The sequence below is a fragment of the Sitodiplosis mosellana genome, unplaced genomic scaffold (assembly GCF_009176505.1).
Source record: "Sitodiplosis mosellana isolate CC-2019 unplaced genomic scaffold, AAFC_SMos_1.0 Smas_scaffold_12, whole genome shotgun sequence".
NCBI lineage: Eukaryota > Metazoa > Arthropoda > Insecta > Diptera > Cecidomyiidae > Sitodiplosis > Sitodiplosis mosellana.
The window spans coordinates 320,902-345,476 of NW_022595254.1; the positions used below are offsets into that span (position 1 = coordinate 320,902).

At 35.6% G+C, this 24,575-nt stretch overlaps 1 protein-coding gene across 3 annotated transcripts; it reads left to right on the plus strand.

The window, feature by feature from the left end:
* Nucleotides 1-24,573, plus strand: LOC129567667 (cytosolic purine 5'-nucleotidase). 3 transcript variants are annotated; one of them, XM_055444782.1, is made up of 12 exons: nucleotides 1-51; nucleotides 196-350; nucleotides 446-1,597; nucleotides 2,463-2,608; nucleotides 21,279-21,352; nucleotides 21,424-21,536; nucleotides 21,627-21,727; nucleotides 21,867-22,013; nucleotides 22,119-22,239; nucleotides 22,737-23,227; nucleotides 23,357-23,419; nucleotides 23,493-24,573. In XM_055444782.1, exons 4-12 carry the CDS (start codon nucleotides 2,505-2,507, stop codon nucleotides 24,037-24,039), a joined length of 1,761 nt encoding a protein of 586 aa, XP_055300757.1. In that variant the 5' UTR covers nucleotides 1-51; nucleotides 196-350; nucleotides 446-1,597; nucleotides 2,463-2,504; the 3' UTR covers nucleotides 24,040-24,573. The 3 variants fall into 3 exon arrangements, with proteins under 3 accessions (XP_055300757.1, XP_055300756.1, XP_055300758.1); XM_055444781.1 differs by lacking the exons at nucleotides 1-51; nucleotides 196-350; nucleotides 446-1,597; nucleotides 2,463-2,608 and adding an exon at nucleotides 3,706-4,984; XM_055444783.1 differs by lacking the exons at nucleotides 1-51; nucleotides 196-350; nucleotides 446-1,597; nucleotides 2,463-2,608 and adding an exon at nucleotides 14,317-14,983.
* The last annotated feature ends 2 nt before the right edge of the window (nucleotides 24,574-24,575 follow it).

Sequence of the window (24,575 nt, forward strand, 5' to 3'; positions counted from 1 at the left end):
CGTGAAATCAGGAATACCGAATACATTGTGTTCAAACTGTTGGGTTTTAATGTAAGTATACAGAGGCAGAGATAGAGAGAGAACAAAAAAAAATAAGTGACGTGCCACGAAGTATTTCGCTCGATGTCGTCGAATCAAAATTGTTTGTTTACATTCTTCGTATAATTTTTTTCTTTTGATTCTTTGAAAAATCAGATTAAATCGTCGGAATTATATTCGGTGGCCATAGACTTGGCAACGCAAATCACAAATCGAAATCACGAACTCGCCATTCGTTTCGACAAGCTTCATGACAGCTGTGTTCAAATGCTCCGTTTCATTTATCTGTATCGCAAGAAATTCAATGAAATGTATGTATAACCAGACCATTTGTTTTGTGTCGATACGTAAAGAAAAACAATTAATGACGTGATTTTTTTTCCGTCTATCTGTCTGTCTGTTGCAGTTTTCATTATGTGGAACAAAGTACATACGGATACAATGGGAACGAAGAGTTTAAATTGGGTGCAGCCACTGTGTATGCATCAACGATGCTCATCAATTCAACGTGCGGAAATAGTGTTCTCAACGAAATTGTCAATCGAACGTACTTGAACGAGTCACTTATACGAAAACTTGGCCAATCCGTGCTTGATTTCTACCTCGAATGCATCCGATGTTGAAATTTCTGTTTAAAATTCGCCGTGTGATTCATAACTAGTGATGATATTATTATTTTTCTGTAGGGTTTAAGGAATGTATTGATGAATAAATACGCTACGAATATCGAAGAAAATGCAATTTTAAAAAGTTCGCTGTTTTTCTGCTTTACATATACAAGTTCATGGTTGCCAACCTAAAACGTGCATGCGTTGAAAAACGATTGTTCATTTCTCGGTTTCGTTTGTGAGTGTTCATCCGACGACATTTATGTGTGTGTGTGTGTGTGTGTGTTTGCGCGCTGTAACGATAGCCGAGCAGCTGTGCTACGCGACAGTATTGGTGCGCCGATGTGTGAATGTATGTTTCTGTTTTCTCGCCACAGACCGATTTCCATCTCACATATTATATACACATCGCGAATATGTCGGTTTTCTCTGTGTGTAGTTTTCTTCATACAGACATTTATTTATCCATTTCATTCATTCATTCGATAGCACAGTTCATTTCATCGCGTTTGTGAAAACTGTTTGTTCATACCATTTGCCAGTATTCTTTATCCCGATTTTTCATTTCCTCATCAACACGAATTTGAATAAAATTAAAACTAAATCAGTGAATTTAAAAAGTTCTAATAAAAAAAAAGAGGAAATATTTTTCGTTGAATCAAAACCATTCGGAATATTCACATCGAAAAAAGACTATAAAGAACGCATTGATTTTACAGTGATTCATCGAATACGTTCGTAGTTGTTCTCTCATTTTATTCCGTTGTTGTTTTTTTCGCGTGTATTTTCCATGACGTCACCCAATCATTTCGGATAATTCTGAAAACCATTTTTTTTTACTGTCGCATTTATAAAGAGCAATAACACGAACAAAAGGTCTGTGCTTTGAGGCAAAAATAAAAACTTGTGTCGTGCTAAGAATCACACCAACAACGAAAAAAAATTGCTTTGTGAGTACTTTAGTCGTAAAGAAAGTTGCTTTTTTCTTTCATTCTCCCCCTTGACAATGGATAAAAACTTTTGCAGGCTCGATTACATCATTTCAGAATAAAGTTTCCGTTAATTGACATAATTGTAATCATAATAATGCATTTTACTGTTTAATGCAATGAGTTTCTTGCACCCCCACACATATTTCTCTAAATTGGCTGTGGATGATTTGGATGTTGTTATTGTCCGACAGCGTTTCGTGTTATTGCGACAGTGGCGCAGCGCGTATTTTCATACAATAGTGTATGGTTTTTCTTTGTTTTTGTTTTGTTCTGGCATTTCACACGTACATCCAGTCCGCTTGCGCTCCTTTGCCCTCACAAAATGTTGTTTATCAATTTTATATGCGGTCTATTCTGTGTCACTCTCTTGCGCTTACTCCGACTGGCTGTACAGTGTGTACGTATATTCTTATTTCGAGTTTCTTGTCACACGCTATGCGTTGGTTGTATTTGCGTCGTTTCTTATCAATTTCATGTTGAAATGAACTTTGTTGTTGTTCATTCACGTTTTTATATGACACTTTTTCTGCTGCTGCTGCTGCTGCTGCTACTGCGGTTATTATTGTTGTTGGCTTTTATTTTTATCGCAACAATTTTGCATTTCTCATCATGAAATTGAGTTCGAAAACCTGTCAACGTCACACCATGTTTTTCACTACATCTGATAAAGTGATGAAATTGTGTTTTCAAAAACAGACAGCCAAAACTTGACGCTTTCACCAAATTGAAACTAACTCCCATATGTCATGTATTTTAACTGTCCGGCTTTAATTGCGGCATTTTTTGCTCTCTCTCTCTCTCTTTTTTCTTTTGTTATTTTTAGAAGTCAATTAGTTGCGCACGTGGGAGTATTGAAAATAGCGACATGTACGAGACATCAACAACCTACGAGAGTAGCGTACCAACAACACCAACGTCAACAATTCCAGATGGATTGAATCGCAAGTATTATCGCAAGGCCGCACACAGGTAAGCGCATGAGTTAGTCCCTTGGAAATCATCAACAGAATGAACTGTAGCAATTATCGTCCAAAAATACGAACAAATATGAACATATTTCAACAAAGAGATGTTGTGTGTGTCATGCGAACAAGGGAAATAAATTCCACATTTCATTTGATAGAGATAAATGCCAATAAATTTTCGATTGACATAAATTCTTAATTATTGCCAAACGTATGCGGGAAGTTCACAATGGAACGAACTCGCATATGGAAATAGAAAACTGATAAAAAGAAACTGATCAAAGAAATGCAATGTGATTTTCAATCATATCTCACTTGAATTGTACTCGATAACTATATCGCTGCCTCCTTTCCTTCTCTCTTTTTCTCCCTCTTTCCCTCTCTTCCTCTCTCTTCCTTGGTCCAACGAAACTTTCCTAGAAAACAAACTATGCTTATTGAAACAGTTTTAATCGAACGTGCCAGTGTCATCGAAAGCATCTCTCGTTGTACGTGTGCATAAAGTTATGATGGTCTCAAGAAGATTATATTTTCAAATAGTTTCCAGTTAGGGACACGTTCAATGATGCACGTTTGAAAAATGTTGTTTGCTGATAACCTCTTACTATCTCCTGATAAACCAATCATAAATTAGTTGTTAAATTCATTATTTATTAGACAATAATTGAATGTTTGCGATGAGCTGTTTGCACTGCGAGCAAAATGCTGCAAATGTGTTTGTACATTTCATTTGCTAGATACGTGCACCTTGTCATGTGATTCAAACGCTGTGTTTTTTTCTCTCTTTCTTTTTAAATATTCATGAAACCAATTTTAAACAGATGGAATCGAATATATTCGGATGGAATATTCCATAGGAATTTTTCCAAACAAAAACACAAAATCATTTTCGACACGCAGGGACACAAAAAAAAACGATCAAATTTTCCAATCATTTTTGTCGATAGCGGCGGCAAAGCAAATAAACTCATTATTTCGGTTTATTTTTGGAAATGTGCAACAATTGGATTCGGAAATATTGGTTGCACTACAACGTAGATAGTAACTGCGCATTACTCTCTTGAATACGTTCTGTGTTCGAGAAGAACAGTTCTGCATTCCAAAAAAGTAAATATTTGCATTGTCATTGGCCCATAAATGCGATTCATGTGCGAATTCCAAGCAAATGGAATATATTCGGTGAAAATAAAATGCGTCATGAATGTGAAGTATGCACAAAGAGATAAAGTCATCAATACATACACAGTAAAAACAACGTAACGGCATCTTTGATTGTATTGACCAAGCACGACTACAACAACATCATGTCATCCGATGCAACTGATTGTGTTTGCCATTCATCAAATTGTCAAACAAACCCATTTAAATCTAGCTTACTCTATCTTATCAACATTTCAGTTGATTGTGAAATAGAAAGCAACTGATTCATTTCGGTGAGCCTACAAAAATCGAACAACAAAAACAAACGATATTGCTGATGTGTTCACATTGTGACCAACACTTATGCATACGCATGTAGTACATACACTTACACACAGCAGCAGCAGCAGCGAGCGCAGCAATACATATTCGATTACATCGTCATACACTCAAATTTAATTGTATGCCAACATTGTTTACGTGATATTTTCTCTCTGTGTTTTGATAATGTATTTACGTATTCACACCCTGAAATAAAAAAAAACAAGCAACAACAACACACAACACAAAATTCCGTTGTCATCGTCGTCTTCACATATGAGCCGTATGGTGTGTTAGTCTTAATTACGCATTCGACTTAAACTAATCGAAATCGCATTCAGTCTCTGCTGTTTTGCTTATATGTACGGCGCACAATTAATTTTGAAAGTTACTTGCGTACAGCAATTACATTGAGCTACAGCTTTGGTGAAGTGAATTATACTTGCTTGAAAACGTTGCAAATAACGCAAAATCGTTCAATTAAATTGAAGTGTAAAGACAAGAAGAAACAAGTGTAGACAGAAATTGTAAACAAAATTAGTATAAATCATTGGGCGACAGTGGTTTCATTTACAAAACTCTATTTAATCAAGCGTTAAAAAACGAGTCGTATTAAAATGCCAGAAACATCGCAGGATGCATTTGAATCATTGTATCCAGGCAAGCAGCCTATGAGCGTCGATGAACTACGAAAACGTTCCAATTCAGTGAAAAAAACGAACGCACCAATTATCAATGTGGATAATACGTTGGTTGGGGCCGAATCGAACTTTTGGCCACAGCTACCCAGCCACAATGTATCTGACTTAAACAGTGGACAACGAGGCACTCGAGAATCACGAATCAGTGTTGGCGAAGTTGATAGTTGCTACACTGCACCCGAACCATACATGGGCTACAAACGTGAAAGCAGTCATAGGTAAATGATATCTTTATTCCGAACAAAAAACAAATGAAATGACATGATACAGATGTGGAAGAAAAATCCAATTTTACTAAATGACCCCCACCAGGCAATGAAGTTTAATTTAACTTTTGACCTCGAATGTGATACGAGAGAGTAAATTTCAGGCGGCTTATCTAGTCGATGTTCCCAACAAATCTTTTGTGATTTGCGCATGGAATCGTCTTCTTTATCAATGAGCTATGGGCAAATTCTGCCACGAATTATGGGCTAAAATATCATCGGATCATGTTTGTTCACATATACGTAGCAGCACATCTGTACGTACACACCAAAGGCAAAAAAAGCGGTGACCTGATAACTGGGTTGGTAATACCGATTCGTCGTTCGAATATATGTATGAAAAGCAGCACAAAGAAAGAGAGGAAAAAACAGCAACCGAATGAATTAATATGTCAATACAATTTCCATTCTCTCTCTATCAGCCGATGGTAATGTAGCGAAGCATGTGTGACGATTGTCATACATAAATACGCGCACTCTATCTCTTTCTATCTCTCTCTCTCTCTCACTCAAAAACAAATGCGTACATTTAAACCGAATACGTAAGTATGTATTGACTGTTTGTGTATGTATTGCAGACGATTCACATGGAAATGAATTGAATTTGCATTGGATCGAGTGATTTCGTGCTCTAGTGAAATGGAATGGCTTTATCGGCGATATTTTATCGTTAGACTCGTTGCAGAGCATGCTAGCGCCAGCCAGCAGCGATAGACGAGAAACAGAGAAGAAAAAAAACAACTCGTATACAAATATTGCTTAATCTATGAAATGGCATCGTTACACTTGAAAAACCAACAGCGCTCTTTAAAGCCAGTTTATAAATAGCTTGGAAATGCCAAGCGAGTGTGCTGTGCGAAATGTTATTATTTTGTTTTCACATATCATATTAAAATAATATCAGTAGCAGCGCGAATGCAATGCCATGCATTTCCATCGGAATGCAATTTATTACAGCTATCATAATCTGGTGTGTAAGCAATTCTCTTCAAGGGACGTGATACTTACGAGAATTATTTTCAATTCAATTCGGAGTAAAACAACACCCAAAACAATCAATTGAATGCTAATTGTGAAGGAAAAATATAAACGTACACAACGGAATGAAGTGTAAAAACACGATGAATAAAATTAAACGTGGCACTTTACCATAGCTTAATGCCCTCTTCCAGCACGTTCCAGTGTTCCGTCATACGAACAAAATGTTTACCGATGATCGAATGCTGAGACTGATTTTCAGTTCAATTCCAGTGTTTGGTTTGTATTTCTCTTCCTCTCTCTCTCTCTCTTTCTCTCTGGCGGGGGCGCGTTTGTTCGATTCAGTTAATAGTGTGTATGGCAACAGTTCACACGGGCTACATCCGGGAAATTCTATGTCCAAATGAGCAAACAAGTACTCGAAGAGTTTAATCATCGCCATTAAATGATTTTAAATAGCGGAAAATCTTTCGGATTTTTTTTTGTCTCTTGTTCCATAGCAAAATACAAGCAATTAGCATGAGAAGAATCTCGGAGTTGTTTTTTGTATGCAATTTATAGATTCGTCGTTAAAATACTTGTGAAGCTTAACAAGCAATCATTAAAAGTTTAAGTGCTTCTATTTCGAGAGAATATTATCGCCAATTTTGATTCCGTAAAATTGACCTTTTGCGTATTTGCGTACTTGCGTGCGATTCAGATTAAACATTTTTAACATATCAATCAATAAAAAGTCACTCACATGGCTACAGATTGCTGCGACGCACTACCTCATCGATAATAATATAATAATTCGCAAAGCGCTATGAAAATAATAAATGATGAGCATGGAATAAACAAAAAATGCCTGTGAACAACCATTTTTTTTGCATTGCTAGATTATTCAAAGCCACCGCATACCTATTAACTCTGCGTGTGTTCGATTGCGATTTGCGGTATCTGTAACCGCGAGCGTCACAAAAGAATTAATCTTGCTGTGGTAAACAGAATTTATTTTTATGGTAGTAAAAAAAAATATTTTATGTAATTATTTGGTGACACAAGAGACACAACACGACGACGACGACGACAACAAGTCGATTCCGTCGTATTTTTTAATCAGCCGCACATTTGTTAAGCGTCTAGTATCGCTTACAATGCTGATAAGCTATGTCGCAACTGTTTGCTCGTTTGCCGACGTAAGAGGAAAGAGAAAAAATAAGGCGCGTAAATCACGTGTAACCCTGCAGAGGATCTGAGTGATAATTATACGAATCTCAATCAAAAAGGGAAATCAAGTAAATTAACTGTGTATCTGATGATGATGCTCAATTTTTCATTGTCCACCCGAGTAATTAATTTTTCTACCGAACGAAGCATATCAATGGGTAGAAGAAGAAAAAATCGAGTGAGGCGATAATATTGCATCATTTGCTGCGATGAAAAAATGTGCTGACCTCAAGCATTTCGCGTGGCTGCATGATGCTTAGCGATATGAAAAGTTGAACTTGACGCTATTTTCTCCCCGATGTCGTCGACAGTTGCATCCATTTTTCAAACTATCTTTAGAAAAATATGAACTTCTATTTTGTTGTTGTTGGTGCTGTTGTTAGATGCTACGCAAACACCATTCAGCCAACAAATGGGCGCCGTGTGCAAAATGAATGACCATAAAGACAGTAGGAAATATTTTTTTTCTTTCTCGTACTTTTTTTTGCCTTCACAATGATATTCAAGCATATGCAAATACGTAGCGAACAAATATTTATCGTAACTGACATAAACATATTATCGGGAGCCATCAGCATCGCATTTCGTTTTGAAATGCTATGAAAATCAAAATCTATGAAGAGCGTGCGCTTCTCTCTTACTCTCTCAAACTAACTCTTTCTCTTTAGTTTTCAAGCGTCTATTTAATTTTCGCCAATTATACGAAGCTTGTATTGAAGAGCAAGGTTTTTCGCACGTCATCAACATGATTCTTTATTTCGCTTCACATTTAATCGCAAATTATATCGCAAAAATACATTTTTTGGCAACGAAAATGGCCTACCTGTCAAAATCACAAGCACAAACACACACTAGTAGAGAAAAAAGTGAAGTGGGAACAGTTTTTGGTCAAATTTGATTCGTTTGAAATGTCAAACAAATGTGATTATGATGGCAATTTATTTTAAATGTTGCATTAAAGCGAGAAATTGTACTAAATTATTTGTTAGGATATTATTTGAAATAGACTGTCATTTATTATGTCCCATGTTGATTCGCTTCCGACAGTTTGGTTTTTTTTTTGCTGACTCCCAATCGTTTTTCATGCAGCACTTGTACTGTGGTTGGCTGTCACATTGCGACAGTGACCGACACTCAATTGGTTCCAATAAACTAAAATGATTTGCAATCGAATGACAGAGGAAGAGGAAGAGAAAGGAGATGTTTATAAATGTTGTGCATATTTTTGGCTTTCAATTGATGTTGTAAAACATTCCCGAAGCTCCACTGAATTGCAACGATTAAATGGGTTTATATTCGATAGCAATCATTTGAATGTCAATGTTGCAAATTATATTCGACCAATTTCACCCACATTAGCCGTTGGGAAATATATTTTTCCGAGTAATATGAGGTCAATCCAGTAATTGGAATTGACAACTGAAGTTATTCATTATATTATACGGTGCATCGAACTGCATGGGAATTCGACTGTGTCACCAATATAAAACCAAAAAACTATCATTTCGAAAATGCATTTCGCTGGAACTTAAACGGAATTATTGCGCATATTTACATTTTCATCAATCAAACGAATGTGCATTTCCATATTTCAATCACATCGACTTGTACCGAAGTTTTCAAACATCTAGTATAAATATTTGAATGGTAGATATCTATGGGTGAGATTGAGAGTGGAGTATGTTTTTTCTTCGATTTATATTTTTGAAAAGGCGAGTATGTTTTCTGATGATTCTATTGGCGTTAAAGTAGAGTATGTTGTAGTACCGTCTAGCCTCCGCGGTCTTCATGGTTTTCGCGCAACTGATAAAAGATAACAACATGGTGTCTTCGGCAAAGTTGTAGTACTCGAGGTCTTCTATAACTAAGCTGAAGACAGTTATCTCTTATCTCTTATCAGTTGCGCGCAAATCGCGCACATAAAAAAGCAAATTTTATATAGAACTTTTTTTTTCTTATCATTTTTCGCGCTTTTCGCGGAACTGATAAGAGATAAGAGATAACTGACTTCAGCAATGTTATAGAAGACCTCGAGTGCTACAACTTTGTCGAAGACACCAAGTTGTTATCTTTTATCAGTTCCGCGGAAACCGTGAAAAACCGCGAGGACCCGCAAAAAACGAACATACTCGCTTTTAACCATTTTTAAGTCGACAGAAACTTGCTCTTCTCTTTCGTAACAAAGTCAATGAAACATACACTACTCTCAATCTCACCCATAGATATAATTCAATTCATATATCGGCAGCTATACGTCGTTGATTCATTTGAATATATTCAAATATGATTTCCATGGCATTTTAACAAATGATGCATTTAAATTAAAAAATTTGGATAACAGAGATTTTGATTTCATTTTCCAATCAAATACCAAATGAATAATGTTCAATTATTCGGAGTATTGTGTCATGAAGCATTTCACCAAAATGATGACATGTTGTGACGAAAATTGCGGTGAACTCATGAATTAACGAAATTTCAATACAAAATGATACGATATTGAAATGAACGGTTCACTGTTCACAGATTTGTTTTCCTCTGATGCGATGTCAAACTGTTTGGAAATAATGATTGTTTGAGCTGCTGCCCATCAAATGTTAGTAGTCAGCAATTCATAATTGACAACAGAATACTCAACACATTGTTTATCGCCAATAGTATCGGCACACAATCAAATTGGATTTGTGTGCAAAGTCCCAAACAGAGTGACTAATTGTTGATTGGATTGACAAAAGCAACACGTAAATTCGCTTTCACAGTGAATAATCAAGTATCGATCTGTTTACCAAAAGATTCAAAGTGCGCACCCATTCATTAAATAAAATTGGAGTTTACACTGTGAGATAAGTATTTATCTTTGGTCAATGGTCTTATGTTTCAAATATTTCACTGTGACAACAATATGCTATCGAAAATTTCCCATCACAAGCAAATTCCAACGGTATTAAGTTTATGTTTAAGCCTTAAATTAATTTACGTACATGAACTATTTGATTTATAGCTACTGTGAAGATATTTATAAAAAAATCAGCATTGGGAATAATGCTTCCAATGCAGAATCCGCCACATTTGGCTTAAAAAAATAAATCAAAGCATTTATATTGCTTTACAATACCCGATTGTCGTCATGGGTGCGCTTGAAATCGAATCAATAAATTGCAATGTCGAACACAAGTAGCTATTGTTCTTTATCGATGCAATTCAACTTCTAATTAAAGATTAATGCATTGTACATGTTCCGCCGGTAATTCACCAGGTGCTTGAGCGTGATAGCTCAATATCTACATCAACATTGTACACTGCAATGAAGTGGCGCTCAATGATAATCTCATTTTGAATTGTACATATATATATATATATATATATAAAACAAACATGAGACTGTACAACAAATTAATTGACTCTGAATTGAATAGAGCGGCTTGTAGAGATTTTATCATAGAATTTATGGAATTACTTTACTCGAAATTGCTATTGAATGTAGACACATGCAATGAAAATGTGCAACGGTAGAATAATTCGGCAACCGGTAAAGGGTTTTCTAGGAAGACAATATGTAAAAGCAAAATTATGAGATTAATTTTCGGAACATAGTTATCAGTGAATCGTTTTCAGACAAATATTGCTTGCTCTTTGTAACGGCATTTATCTAATTGATTAATCCATCATAAGTTTTCGAAATCCACTCATTGGATTGGTTTTCAAAAGATATACTCTTACTTAGAGACTAATGAGAGCGTCTTAGTTGCTGTTAGTGGTTATCTACTAAATTTATTTACAATTTCCAAAACGGTAAGCTTCGTTTCAAGTAAACCGAACACGTCTTATCGAAACCACTCCGTTTCGAATATGGATTTCGTGCTATTTTATCGTATGAATCTTAAATAAATATTAGCTCAAGTATTTGCTGATTTGAAAAATATACGCCCATACGTTCTAGTCTTGTTGTAGGATGGCTGATACATTGAATTTGCTGGTAACGGCATCGATTGTAAAAACGTCCCGCATGGAAAATTTTTGACTGACTAGTCAGTCGATTTATTTGGGACATTTTGACTGACTAAAAGTGATTGCTTCGAACAAAAAAGCAACTGCAGTTAACTTAAATCACAAATCACTCATAGTCAAAATGTCCCAAATTATTCGACTGACTGAAAGAATAACTAAACGTGATTGTCTCCATACAAAACGCATGATTTCAATCAACTTAGCCAGTTTTAGTTGTGTATCACTACATACAGTTACATACAACTGAGTATCTGTTAGTCATTTTATTTGCACACGGGGTGCCTGTTTCAAAATGTGGTAACATTAGCTAAATCATTATATTTGATTTTATTAGAGGTCCGGGTGTGTTAATTAAAGGTTTTTCCTTGCTCTTTCCAATATATACACTGATTTTAGGTAGATAAATTGATTTTCGAACATTGGAAAACTATCGTTCGTTAATTTAACAAACATTTTACCGTTCTAAAATTTCAGACGTCAATATATCTGCCGAAGTCTTCAAAATCAGCAAAGTGTATATATTCGTTGGAAATTAGGAAGGAAAAACCTTTAATTTGATAATTTATAGAATTCATGTTTGAAAAATAATTTTTTAAAAGCTTCAGATAGAAAAGAATGAAGCGATAGCTGCGTTCGCTACATCGTTCGTTGACAACTATGATGTACGCTGACAAGCTGCTAACCAAATGAGATGACTTATTTTCCGGTAGGCCATGTTCATGCATTAATTTTCTCACCTTCTGCGTCTTTTTCTGCGAACGACAATCTCTCATCAATTTACAGTATTGCGTTGAGTCTGGTTATGCCAAGAAATATACGTATGTTCTGACGTTTAATTTGTTAGCTCAATTGAATGTATTTTATATGCTCGTGATTCCCTTCAAAACCTAAGAATTGATATGTAAAGCAAACTCAATTCAACCAATAACCTTCAATTAAATCCATTCAGTATCGTTCGTACGAGCATTTTGGTCGAAATCGAGATCAAAATTGCCTACGCATTCATCAGGTTTCAGATCCATTTCACTTGACCGGATTTGCCATTATGCAATGATACAGATTCAACAAATTCCGAAAATTGAACTATTGTTACAGCACGATTAAATGAAATTGTTTGTTCAGACTGGCAATCAGATGGGCACTTAAAGTTTCACATATAAAATATATATGGTCAAGAGGATTCTCGATAGAAGATTATCTGACACATTCGTAAAATGGTTTCAACTTCTATCAAAATATGAGCTTGAACTCACGTGAAGCTGGTATTTTATTCTGATTCGACACTTTTATTTCAAGTGTAAGCTATCGCAATGCGCAAATATTGACACAAAAATTTTCTACATGTGAATTTGCCATCTCTATACACAATCCGATCATTATTGACTTACTTCCTCAAATTCCGATTTCAAGTGGCGAGACAATCAGTTTGGTTTTTATGTGGAATTCAATTAAATTTATTAGAACAAGTGCTTTGAACGCCACTTCAACTGAAACAGAAGAAGAACTTTTACTTGTTGTGATTTTGTACAAACTTTTAGTTTATTGACCAAAAACAATTGCACGTGGATTTTCGATTGAATTCGATTGTTCATTGACATGATTCCCATGGAAACGTTGATAATTAGAAAGGGTGTTGCTATTGAAACTTTTCAATTTGTCAAACATTTAAATGTGTGTCAAGTGAATTGAATGAATTTGTGAAGTGTCCTTGGCTTTTGTTGACCATGCTCGGATTTGGTTTGTGCATGTGAAAATTTCATTTGAGAACTTGAGACGAATACAAATTGTTCTTTTCAGTCAACTTTCATGGCAGACACTTTCATGCACCACTACTTCGTTTAGATACAAAGAAAGCGCGTAGAAAAAAAAAGTTAATCTTCACTTATTTTAAAACGAATGAAAAATTGAAGCTGAGGACATTGGAAATCATTTCCCTTGTTTGGATTAACAGAAAAAAAGGAAAAAATATTTCTCGATCTTTTGCTAGCATTGACCTTGACTGATTCTTAACATCTCAAAATTCCATCAAAGTCAAACTGTGAAAAGTAATACATATTTTCTCCCTCGTGCTTTTTCCTGCTCTCTCTCTCTCTCTCTCTCTCTGTCGCTGATTTCAAAAGGATTACGCATCAGCGTGCATTTCAGTGGAAATGATAAATGACGTGCACAGCATCTAGATTATATTAAAACTGTGTGCTCATCCAGCTTTCGAAAAAACACAGCACAATTTTTTTGTGTTCGGTAATGAAACGAAATCTATGCAAGCATATCTATTGACTAGATCGAGAGGAGAGTATGTGAAAAAATTCGAATATATTTTGAAAGAGGAGAGTATATCTCTTATCTCTTATCAGTTGCGCGCAAATCGCGCACATAAAAAAGCAAATTTTATATAGAACTTTTTTTTTCTTATCATTTTTCGAGCTTTTCGCGGAACTGATAAGAGATAAGAGATAGATGTCTTCAGCAATGTTATAGAAGACCTCAAGTGCTACAACTTTGCCGAAGACACCAAGTTGTTATCTCTTATCAGTTCCGCGGAAACCGTGGAAAACCGCGAGGACCCGCCAAAAGTGAACATACTCGCCTTTAACCATTTTTGAGTCGAAAGAAACTTACTCTCCTCTTTCGTAACAAAGTCAGATGAACTTACTCTCCTCTCGATCTAGTCAATAGATATAGAATTTTATAAATATGTTTTGATTGTGGTGTGTGTGTGTTTAAACAATAATTCCCGCTTCATGTTTTTTTCTCTTTCCTCTTTCGACTTTGCTTCTATCGCGCGAAATCTGAACGATTTATTGAATAACTACTACGAAAAATTAATGACACTACCATTTTATTGTCGCAACGATGGTGTTTGGTTGAGAATGCGGTAACAATGAGCCTGTTAGTATGTAAGTGTGTATGCAAACGCTCGTTTTGTTTGTTCCTTTTTTTCCACGCTGTGTTTGTGTCGTCGCGTTTCGTGTATAATTTATGTGATGCTTATGTGTTGGCATGCAGGTTGCTTTTTCTCTCGCACAAAAACCGATTATCTACGAAACTTCTTTTTGTCCGTTGCTCTGCGAGTGAATTTAGTGTAGTTTTTGTTGTTGTTACTTGCAGTGCAGCTCACATTCTCCCCTTGGTGCTTGTAAAATCCGATGCGGTTATTTGTACCGACATACACACACACACACACACACACACACACCAGCCATTGTGTGTGCTCGTTTTAATAATGTAAACGGAACTATTGCCATGAATAAAGCAGTCGAGTTTACGATGTATACAACCAATAACATGGTGTTGCTGGTGCGAACCGCCAACGATTGAACGCCTTAAAGTGAAATTCTTTTTCTAACGTTTTGTTCTCCGTTCAATATTATAACTCGATTAATTGGTGTCAAAGTTTTTTTTTCTTTTTGTTCACTAACTATGAATATTCTATTTCACGGTTTTTATGAATGATGTTAAAGTCCTTATTTAAAGAAAAATACACAGTGTTTGTGGCAACAAACTAACGAAGTCAATGTTGCGCAGTTTAAATTAGTAAACATCGTTTAAGTAAAGTTATTGGCGAAAAAAAAACTCCAGTCGAAAGAAAGCGAACCACAGAAAAAAGCAAGTGAAAATAAAATGAAGGCAAAATTGGACGAAAGGAAAAAATGACCATCAGATTTCCTTGACTTCGACAGCATACCCGCTTTTCTTTTGTATCCCGAATTTAAACAATTGGATTATTAATTTTAATATGATTTCGCTTGTTAAAAGGTAAAACTTTTTTCTGCAGCTAATTCCAAACTTTTTGCATACTACTAAATGTGAAGTTTCACTTTATTCGTTCTGCTACCAAAACTAAAAGCTAGGTTCAGGATGAAATGCTTTTAGCTTGGGCCATAGATCAATTCAACGGCTAAATCGTTTGATCTATGAGTACACTTTGGTGTCATGCATCTTTTTGTTTCAAAACAATCAACCAACTGTAATAAATAAATCCGAAATACAGCTTCGAGTAGAATCGAGAAAATAACAGCAAATTGAATGCAGCAATTGAAGGTCCAGGCCACAAGTAGTAAATGGTTTCATTTTTGCACATGAATATGCGTGCAACCTTGAACTTGTTTGATGCCTGTGAGTGGTATTTCGGAATCGTGTGCAACTCTTGTGCAATCACTGTGTTCAATGCCGCTTCTGTTGAATTGCTTTTTTGCTTTTGGTTTTAATTAAAATGGAATGGAATGTAATGAATTTCCGAGATTCATGTGAATTTTCGTCCAGCCAGAATCGATTCCGTTGATGAAGATGCCGTCGCAACCACATGAATTAAATATTGTAGTTTATTATGAATCAAACCGTAGTGATATTGTCATTTCAAATGAATCCACTTGCTATTTTCTTCCTACTCACTTTCTTGCGATTGACATCGTCGATAGTGTTTACTATCGTCTCTGCACGTGTGGGCAACCAAACGTTTCCACTATTTTCTCCAATGTCACCAAAGAAGTTTGTATTTAAAGAACTAATGCGCATGTCCTTTAATATGAGAAAAATGCTTTCGATTTACTTTAATCCAAACGATTCTATGTGAAACGAAATGGAGAAAATATCAACTGGAAAACTTGTTCTTGGACACAACAATGAATTATTGAATTGATGTTTATGCTGTCACGAACTTCCACTTTCACATGCTGTCTACTAAGTGATCATGGATACCATGACATGATATACATATCCATTTTCCACTGGACACTGTCACCCAAAACAGTTTGGACCAAACTTTTTTTTTTCAAGTCTCAATAAGAAGGAATGGCCATCGCTCTCGGTCTATTAATCTAATCTAATCGAGTCAACTGAACAAAAGTCAAAATGAATGCTGAAAGCACTTCAAACGACGATATTTTTATCCGTTCCCAGTCAATCTATGTCTGCTAAAGTGGAAATTGGATTTGTTGATATTCGATTTGGCGAGACAAAATCCCAGGAAAAGTCCATAGCCTACATTTACCAACTCACTCGAGAAAGAAAAACAACACACACTAACCCAAATGAGCGAAATTGAATTCAATGAAAATTGGGTTTTCCAATAAAAAAGACTGCTTTGATTCAAACAATTGTGAAATCGAAGTTTCAAATGAAATTTGCACCGAGTGCCGGGTGTTATCGGCACCTACAAATTTAACATATCCAGACCGCCCGGAGAGTGATAATGAAATGTTCGATTTCTGAAGCTAATGCACAAAACTGGTTTGGCTATATTTCGTTGATAGGTGAATATGGTTTTGACATGGCCCGCTTCTATGGTTTTCGCAAGAAGATCATGGGGTTAGATCAATGTGCTTTAAATTTCGCTTCCGGAGTGCCATAATAGAAAGAATTGCTTTCCTAAGTTGTAAAATCCAACTCACGAACTGCAAGTCGAACCATCAAAGAAAATAAATTGCATGCATCGCAAGTCATTAGCGGGTTTGATTTCAATTTTGGTTCTGCTATTTGCTACGCAAAGCAGACTTGTGCTCAGCAAAATGTTCTAATTAAAGACTCGCCTGAAAACAAATATTGACAGAAATGGCATTGCACACCGCAAACGATTGGGCTCACTCAGCAATTGTTCATGTTGGAGATAAATGAACATCGAATCGCCGCCAGCCGAGACCGGGTACAACCGCTTAATTGTGTTTAACGTGATGATGAAGATAAAAACGAACTGCAACCTACTGTTTAGCTTAATTTTAGAAGACATTGGAGAATCCACCGCATCACATCTGTAAATGAAAGAATTTCTACCTACGCTAGCTGTGTGTATGTCTCGACATGCAACGAAAATTCTACCGCTTCGTTCACAGAACGGAACAGAATACAAAAACCACTAGCTGCATGGAAGCGAAACCATTCCTTTTACCATATGCCATGGTCGATTTGCGAAAAGTGTAGTCGATTGAATAAAAGAGCCTATTACAAACATCTCTCTATTTTTTCACGCAATCGATCGGTGTGAATTAGCTGCTAGATATTGTTGTTCGATTTGATTCAATTTAGTTCCATTTGATTTTATGTATTAACCTGTATTAAATGTAAATTGGGCCATTAAATGAAGAAACTTGCATAAATTTACAATATTAAAATGGTAAACGATACGTACTGTGTCGATTGTGTACATTTGCATACTCTTACACAAACATGTAAAAAATGCCGTATGAATACACTGATGTTGGTGCACTAATTACATAATCAGGTTTAATTTTATCGAGCATGTTGCATATTAATGAGATTTGTTTACGATTTGGTGTTCTAGCATTTTTTTTCTGTCTCAACAAGCCGGTTAATACTTTTTTTGTTTACTTCGTTTAAATTCAATTATTACAATACATTTTTCCTATTTCATGGATACTGGCAATCAGTTAATACGAGGGTTGTCTGAAAAATACCAACAAAAAATGGGTAGAGCTGATATTTTATGTGATGAAAAACGGCCGTTTTCATCGAATTTTACCGTTTTCAATACGAGTTGGTGATACATTTTTTAATTCGCCACATTTTATGACTGAAAATAGTAGCCATAATTCGAAAACTCACTTTTTCTGTAGTTACGCGTTCATTGTATCAAATTCATGTTGATTTTACCATTTCTGCGGATAAACGAACTCAATTGAATATCTCTGTTTGTTGTCGTTTCAATTTCCATTAATAAAATTGGCTGGAGGTTGTAATTAAAAATTTCAATACGCGTTATTATTACTTTCGTTAACCGCAGAAAAAATGTGACCAATGTCAAATATACTGAGGCGATTCTATAGTTATCCATTTGATGTTACACTTTTTAACCGTTTTTTATCCAAAAATACAATCAATTCCCCGAAAATATATTCAATTGGATATCATTTAAATTCAATCCCCGCACAGAATTTGATTGCCATATTTTTGCGCAAAAATAACAATCTCAAACGCGATTATAAGTGCGACCAATTGATTTTAACGAAAATGTTTTCGAGTGGCTCTTCATTTGATAGAGCCAGAAGTGGAATATTGCCGATTGATGTGATACACGATCGACATACCGAGCACTACTTCAAACATTTCAGCGTTGAAACGTCAACGGAGAAATTATTTCCCATTGATGATGCGACCTACGATGAAGACGATTGTTTTACGTTCGATTCACATTTTGCTCCCAGGGGGTGAGTATACGAGCCAATGTAGTGTATTGAACGTGTAGATAATATATGTCATATTTGAACACAGCGCAAAGAAAGAAAAATTATACGCTCCTCTCGGACTTTGTTGCAAGTTCCTAATGTAAATACAAATGACACCCATAGAATTAAAAAAAGAACTTCTGAACTCTTTGCCGATAAATGAAACGAAAAAAAAAACTTAGAGCAAAAAAGAAACAAATGAAGTTGCGAGCAAAAGTGACTCAAGTAACCATTGAGCGGAAAACACGTTTTTCTCTCATTTTTCTCGCTACTGGAAAAAGATAGCGACTAGGTGTCTTCAGCAATATTGTAGAAAATGGAAATAACTACAAATAAGCCGAAGACACCTAGTCGCTGTCTTTTACCAGTAGCGAGAAAAATGGGAAAAACGTGTTTCCCGCTCAATGCCCACTTGTGTCACTTTTGCTCGCAACTTCATTTCTTTTTTGCTCTAATTTTTTTTCGTTTCATTTATCGGCAAAGAGTTCAGAAGATGTTATTTTGTTCTTAGGCTGTCAAATAATGGATAGTGATTCCATATCCGTTGGATATTGTGTGTATTTGCTTGTGATTCAAGACAACTAGATCATAATAAATGACATGAAATGAATTTGTTGTTCACCATAAGAGGCCGATTATTATCGGTTGTCGAAGAAAAAAATCTTGGCATCACATACAGAGAGACACAGAGCGGGAGAGAGAGGAAAAGAAACGGCATAGAGACGAACTTAACGCATTGATACCGAAATAGTCACATTCAACCTATAATACAAACGTATTTTCGTGTTTAGCCAATTGTATTCTCATTTTCCTTCATTTATTACACATTATAATTTATCTGTTACTGTTTGCCACACGGGTGGTTTTTGCGTCGGCTTATTTGTTGTACATTCGCGTCACCACACGACAAATATGAATGAACACGAGTCATTATTTTTGGGAAAATGAGGAATACAAAATAATCGGATCGTAAATAACAAAACAAAAATATGGTTTGGCACAATTAATCTGATGAAATCATATAATCAATCAATTCTGACCATGAAAAATCATTTTCGACCAAACGTTATATTCAAATTTCTGCACATTTTGATGACACGATGTGTTTGATGATGAATAATGACCATTTTGTAGTGCATTTCAAAAATAAACTTCGGTCAATTTTTTAGTGATAAATAAATTTCAATTAATTTGTACGTTTTGTTAATTTTTGAACAGTGTCCACACAATGAATCACACTGTGAAAACCATTATAATGATGGTGGCATGGCGCAAAATATTGTTTGTATTCAGGAAATTGTGTGCCGAACAAACAAAAATCTATATCTAGATTAGATATAATTTGATTTGTTAATTGCTGCAAGCCATTAACATGCGCTTCTTATCAGCCCGGCAAATGTTCGATATTTATAAAATATGCAAAAGGAATCGTCTGCAGATTGAGCTATAATTTTTGGTATTGCTATGTTGCCAACCGATAAGTAAACCGCAACCGGATATTTGCGGAAAAATGATTTTACATGGAAACGAAAATGTTTTCTCATTACTAACAAGTTGCTAATAGCAATTAAATATTATGTAAATAGATATAGAAATTCAATGGCCGAATTCATCATTGTTGTTCATTCTGCGGCTCATGCTACGATGAAGATACTTCACAACAACACAGAGAATTACAACATACAAAACTCACAATAAAATGCACATTCTTTTACAAATGCTTGAATTTCAAACCGGACGTATGAAATTAATCTTTGCCACAAGCTAGCACTGCTACATGCATAACCACATGAAAACCAAGAACAATCTATTACCTGTCTTAAGCGTCTGATGAGGCTGGAATTTATTTACCTTTATATGAATTTCGTTTGTTATGAAATAATCTCTTCCTCTGAAATGGGGCACGTGAGATCCTCTCATCGGCTTCGGTGAATTCGCATGCGGACATGAATATTTCGATATGTTCAATCGGAATCACACGCAAATCGGTTTATCTATATGAATATATATTGTTCAATTATGCTTCAATTGGGGATATGGAAAAAGGAATCATTTTCATAGAAATGTTTCACCTGATTTACATTCATCCCACGTATTCGATTATAATAAAACGTATATATCAATGTTCAACAAAAATGCGGTTTCGTACGATTTATTTGAATTGATTACGGTTTCTTCACAAAAATATTGACAGCAATGAAAAGCGCCATGGTCGGTAAAGGAGACTTATCAGTCGACAGGCATCCGATTTTAAGTACTATGAATTCAATTTCATTATACGTAAACATAAATCTCCGAGATCAAATGAAAAGAAAAGAAAGACGTCAAAAACAATGAAGTGAAGCACCGCATGTACTCCATCGCACTGATAAACAACATATTTTTACATTGTGGAAAAACAGAGAATTTTACTTTGAAAGCAGTCAGCAGTGGCGTATCCATAAATAAGGTTTATCACATGATGATGTAGGATAGTAATTGGCTGTCTAGCCGAATGTTTTTGATTATGATTATGATAAGTGTTTTGTATCACATAGTTGATACGATACTGTGGGTCGTATACTTTTTTGGGCTGATTTTGCATGCACAACATCAGACATGGGTTATTAAAAATCTGCCACAACCAACAAATATCGTGGCATCTAGCATAAATGATCCGGTCAAAAGTTTTCAGTCGAAATATGTTCAGTTCTTTTGGAATTGCTACCAAATTTCCCAATTTCAATGCCATGTTAAGCATGGTCTAAGATTCATATCATGCAAATGGACCGACATTTATCCCAAACATGATGTGCTACTTAAAATTATGAAACATTTGCTTTAAACATATGAGTTTTAGTTAAACGTCTTCTTTGTTTTTCGTTTTATTTCAGAATTTTCGTCAATCGGTCATTGCACATGGAAAACATTAAATTCTTTGGGTTCGACATGGACTACACTTTGGCTGGTTAGTTATTATGGATTTTTGCGCTTAGATTCAGGTTTGGTCTAAATAAATCATATCATTTCCCGTGACAGAATACAAATCACCGCAATTGGAAACACTGGGATTTGATTTGGTCAAGGATCGGCTCGTGCACATGGGTTACCCAAAAGAAATCATGCAATTTGAATATGATCCATCGTTTCCGGTACGTATTATGGTTCAAAATGAATGAAAATGCGAAACATTTTCGCAAAATAAGTTTTTTTTTAACGCAAATTAGATTCTGTTCTTGTAGGTACGTGGTTTATGGTTCGACACTGTATATGGAAATCTACTGAAAGTTGATGCTTACGGTAATATTTTGGTTTGCGTTCATGGATTCGAATTTTTGAAACAGTGAGTGTACACTTTTCTCTCTCTCTTTTCTGAGCTATATAATAAATTATATTCCAAACATTTTTAAATAACAACTTTTGTGCGTTTTTCTCTTCATTTCTCTCTCTTTCTCACGCTCTCTCTCTCGATCACATGTTAGTTCGCAAGTTTATGAACTGTATCCAAATAAGTTTTTGAAACTGGATGAATCTCGTGTTTATGTGCTAAACACATTATTTAACCTACCGGAAACTTATATGTTGGCCTGTTTGATAGACTTTTTCACCAACTCACCTGAATATACACGGTAAGGTTTCAGCTCTTGTTATTTCCTGTTTCTGAATAAATGACAGTCATTTTTCTACGGTCAAAATAACTAATCGGAAACTACTGTGTTTCGTCATCGTTTCAGAGAAAAACAAGGTGTACGTGCTGGCGATTTGTTCATGTCATTTAAATCGATTTTTCAAGATGTGCGCAGCGCTATGGATTATATCCATTTGCATGGGGATTTGCAGGATGCAACCGTTGCGGTAAGAATAAAAGACGACATTCATATTCATTTATTTGTTTTTGCGTTCCGAACTAAATTAAAATTGTTCATTAACCCATTAATTACCAGGATTCCTATTTTGTTTTCAAATTGCGTGATACTTTCAAATATTATCAATTTTGGTCTAAAAATAACAGTAGACTTCGCAAATCGTGAGATATGATTCCCATTTATCTTTAACAGCGATAGAAAAATTGAAAATTCAGTACAAATTTGTAGAATTTCTTAGGGGATTTTTTTTCTCCAAAATTTCTGGTTTCATTCGATGATCGATCCGACCAATTTGAAACGTTTGAAATTGATTTTGTAGTATTCTCATTGGGAAGTATGAATTTCAAACTTTATTTTAGAAAAAAAAATTAATCGAAGAAGAAAAATATCGAAAGTCACTGGTCGAAAAATCGACCACTGGTAGTTAATGGGTTAAAAAACTAATTATTCTCATTTCATTTTTTTTGTACATACTTTCTGATTTAGAACTTGGATAAATACGTGAGAAAGGATCCACGTCTTCCAATGGTTCTTTCACGTATTCGTGAATCGGGTGCAAAATGTTTCTTGTTGACCAACAGTGCATTTAATTTCACCAATCGAATTATGACGTATTTGTTTGATTTTCCACACGGCGCCAAACCAGAAGAACCACATCGCGCATGGACGACCTATTTCGATATAATTGTGGTTGACGCTAAGAAACCGTTATTCTTCGGCGAAGGAACAATTTTGCGACAAGTCGATACAATGACAGGGGCATTGAAGGTCGGTACACCCACGGGTGGATTCAAAGCGGGCCAGGTGTACAGTGGCGGTTCATGTGATGTTTTCACCTCATTGCTTGGTGCTAAAGGCAAAGATGTGCTGTATGTGGGTGATCACATCTTTGGTGACATTCTGAAGAGTAAAAAAATTCGGGGCTGGCGCACGTTCCTCATTGTACCCGAACTCACACAGGAGCTACATGTTTGGGTGTAAGACTTTTTTTTATAGGGCATACCATGCCATTTCCATATGGAATTGGTGCCGTTTATGAATGCTCGTAGCGGTGCTATGTAAAAACGACATTTAATCTAACTTTTTGTATGTTTTTCGTTTTCTAGAGACAAATGTCAATTTTTCGCTGAACTCCAGAATTTGGACGTCATTCTAGGCGATATGTACAAGTAAATATGATTTTATGTCATACAAAGTTATCTTAGCTGTGAAATACTAATATTTGTTCATTTTATCCTACAGGAATTTAGATTCAAGTACCTATGAAAAGCCAGACATCTCAAAGGTTCGGGCTTCTATCCGCGACGTAACGCACAAAATGGACTTGTCATATGGAATGATGGGCTCACTCTTTCGGTCTGGCTCACGTCAAACATTCTTCTCCAGTCAGGTGGTTAGATACGCCGATTTGTATGCAGCAACGTTCTTGAATCTAATGTACTACCCATTTTCGTACATGTTCCGTGCACCGGCCATGTTATTGCCGCACGAATCAACTGTTGCCCACGAGCAACGATTCATCATGGACGAACCAATGATTTCACGATCTCGTCTACGTCAAGAGCCAACGATTGATGAAAGCACGGTTAACGATGAAATCTCACAAATTACCCAAGAGGATCTGGCAAAATTACGGCTTAACGATAAGGGTTCAGTGCCACATACCAGGCCAGTAACACCACGATCTGTAACCCACAACCACGATGAAGACTATTCGGACGAAGAGAGTGATCCGAATGCCAAGAGTGACGAAGATCGATTCAACCACTCGAGCTCCGACGAGAAATGAAACAATCAGCTGTACGAATATTTAAACACCATGCAAAAGGACAATAGTTTTTGTAGACGATGTTGATCAATATATAATCGAAACACCAAAGACAGTTACAATTCCGTTAAAGCACTTAATAGCCAACCAATTGTTGCTTTTAGACTGTTTCTTTCTTTTTCTTCTACATTAGCTATAAACAAACACACACGCATATACTTCTCGTTGTGATTTGCTTGACGAACAACAATAACAACAGAAAAATCAATTAAAATGTTTGAAATCGATTTATATTGTAGAAACTCGTTGACATTTTTTCGCATAAGGCTATTTAACAAAAATAAATATATATGAAAAAAACAATAAGAATGGTACAAAATCAACGACGCGCGAACTCAATCTATTTGTAACTATAGCAATTGTTGCATTGTTGCTTAAATTCACTTGACTTCTTTTCTGTTACGTTGTATTTTTTACTTTTTATAAACTGACAAATGTGCAGAGTTTTTTTTCCGTAGAAATATAAATTGATGAAAGAGAAAAAACAAATAAAAAGC

Excerpts from the sequence above, each read along its gene's own strand:
- LOC129567667 (XM_055444781.1), top strand. The coding sequence starts at position 4,683 with ATGCCAGAAACATCGCAGGATGCATTTGAATCATTGTATCCAGGCAAG. Across the intron at positions 21,353-21,423 it reads CATGGACTACACTTTGGCTG|AATACAAATCACCGCAATTG; the intron begins GTTAGTTATTAT and ends TTCCCGTGACAG. Across the intron at positions 22,014-22,118 it reads AACTCACCTGAATATACACG|AGAAAAACAAGGTGTACGTG; the intron begins GTAAGGTTTCAG and ends TCATCGTTTCAG.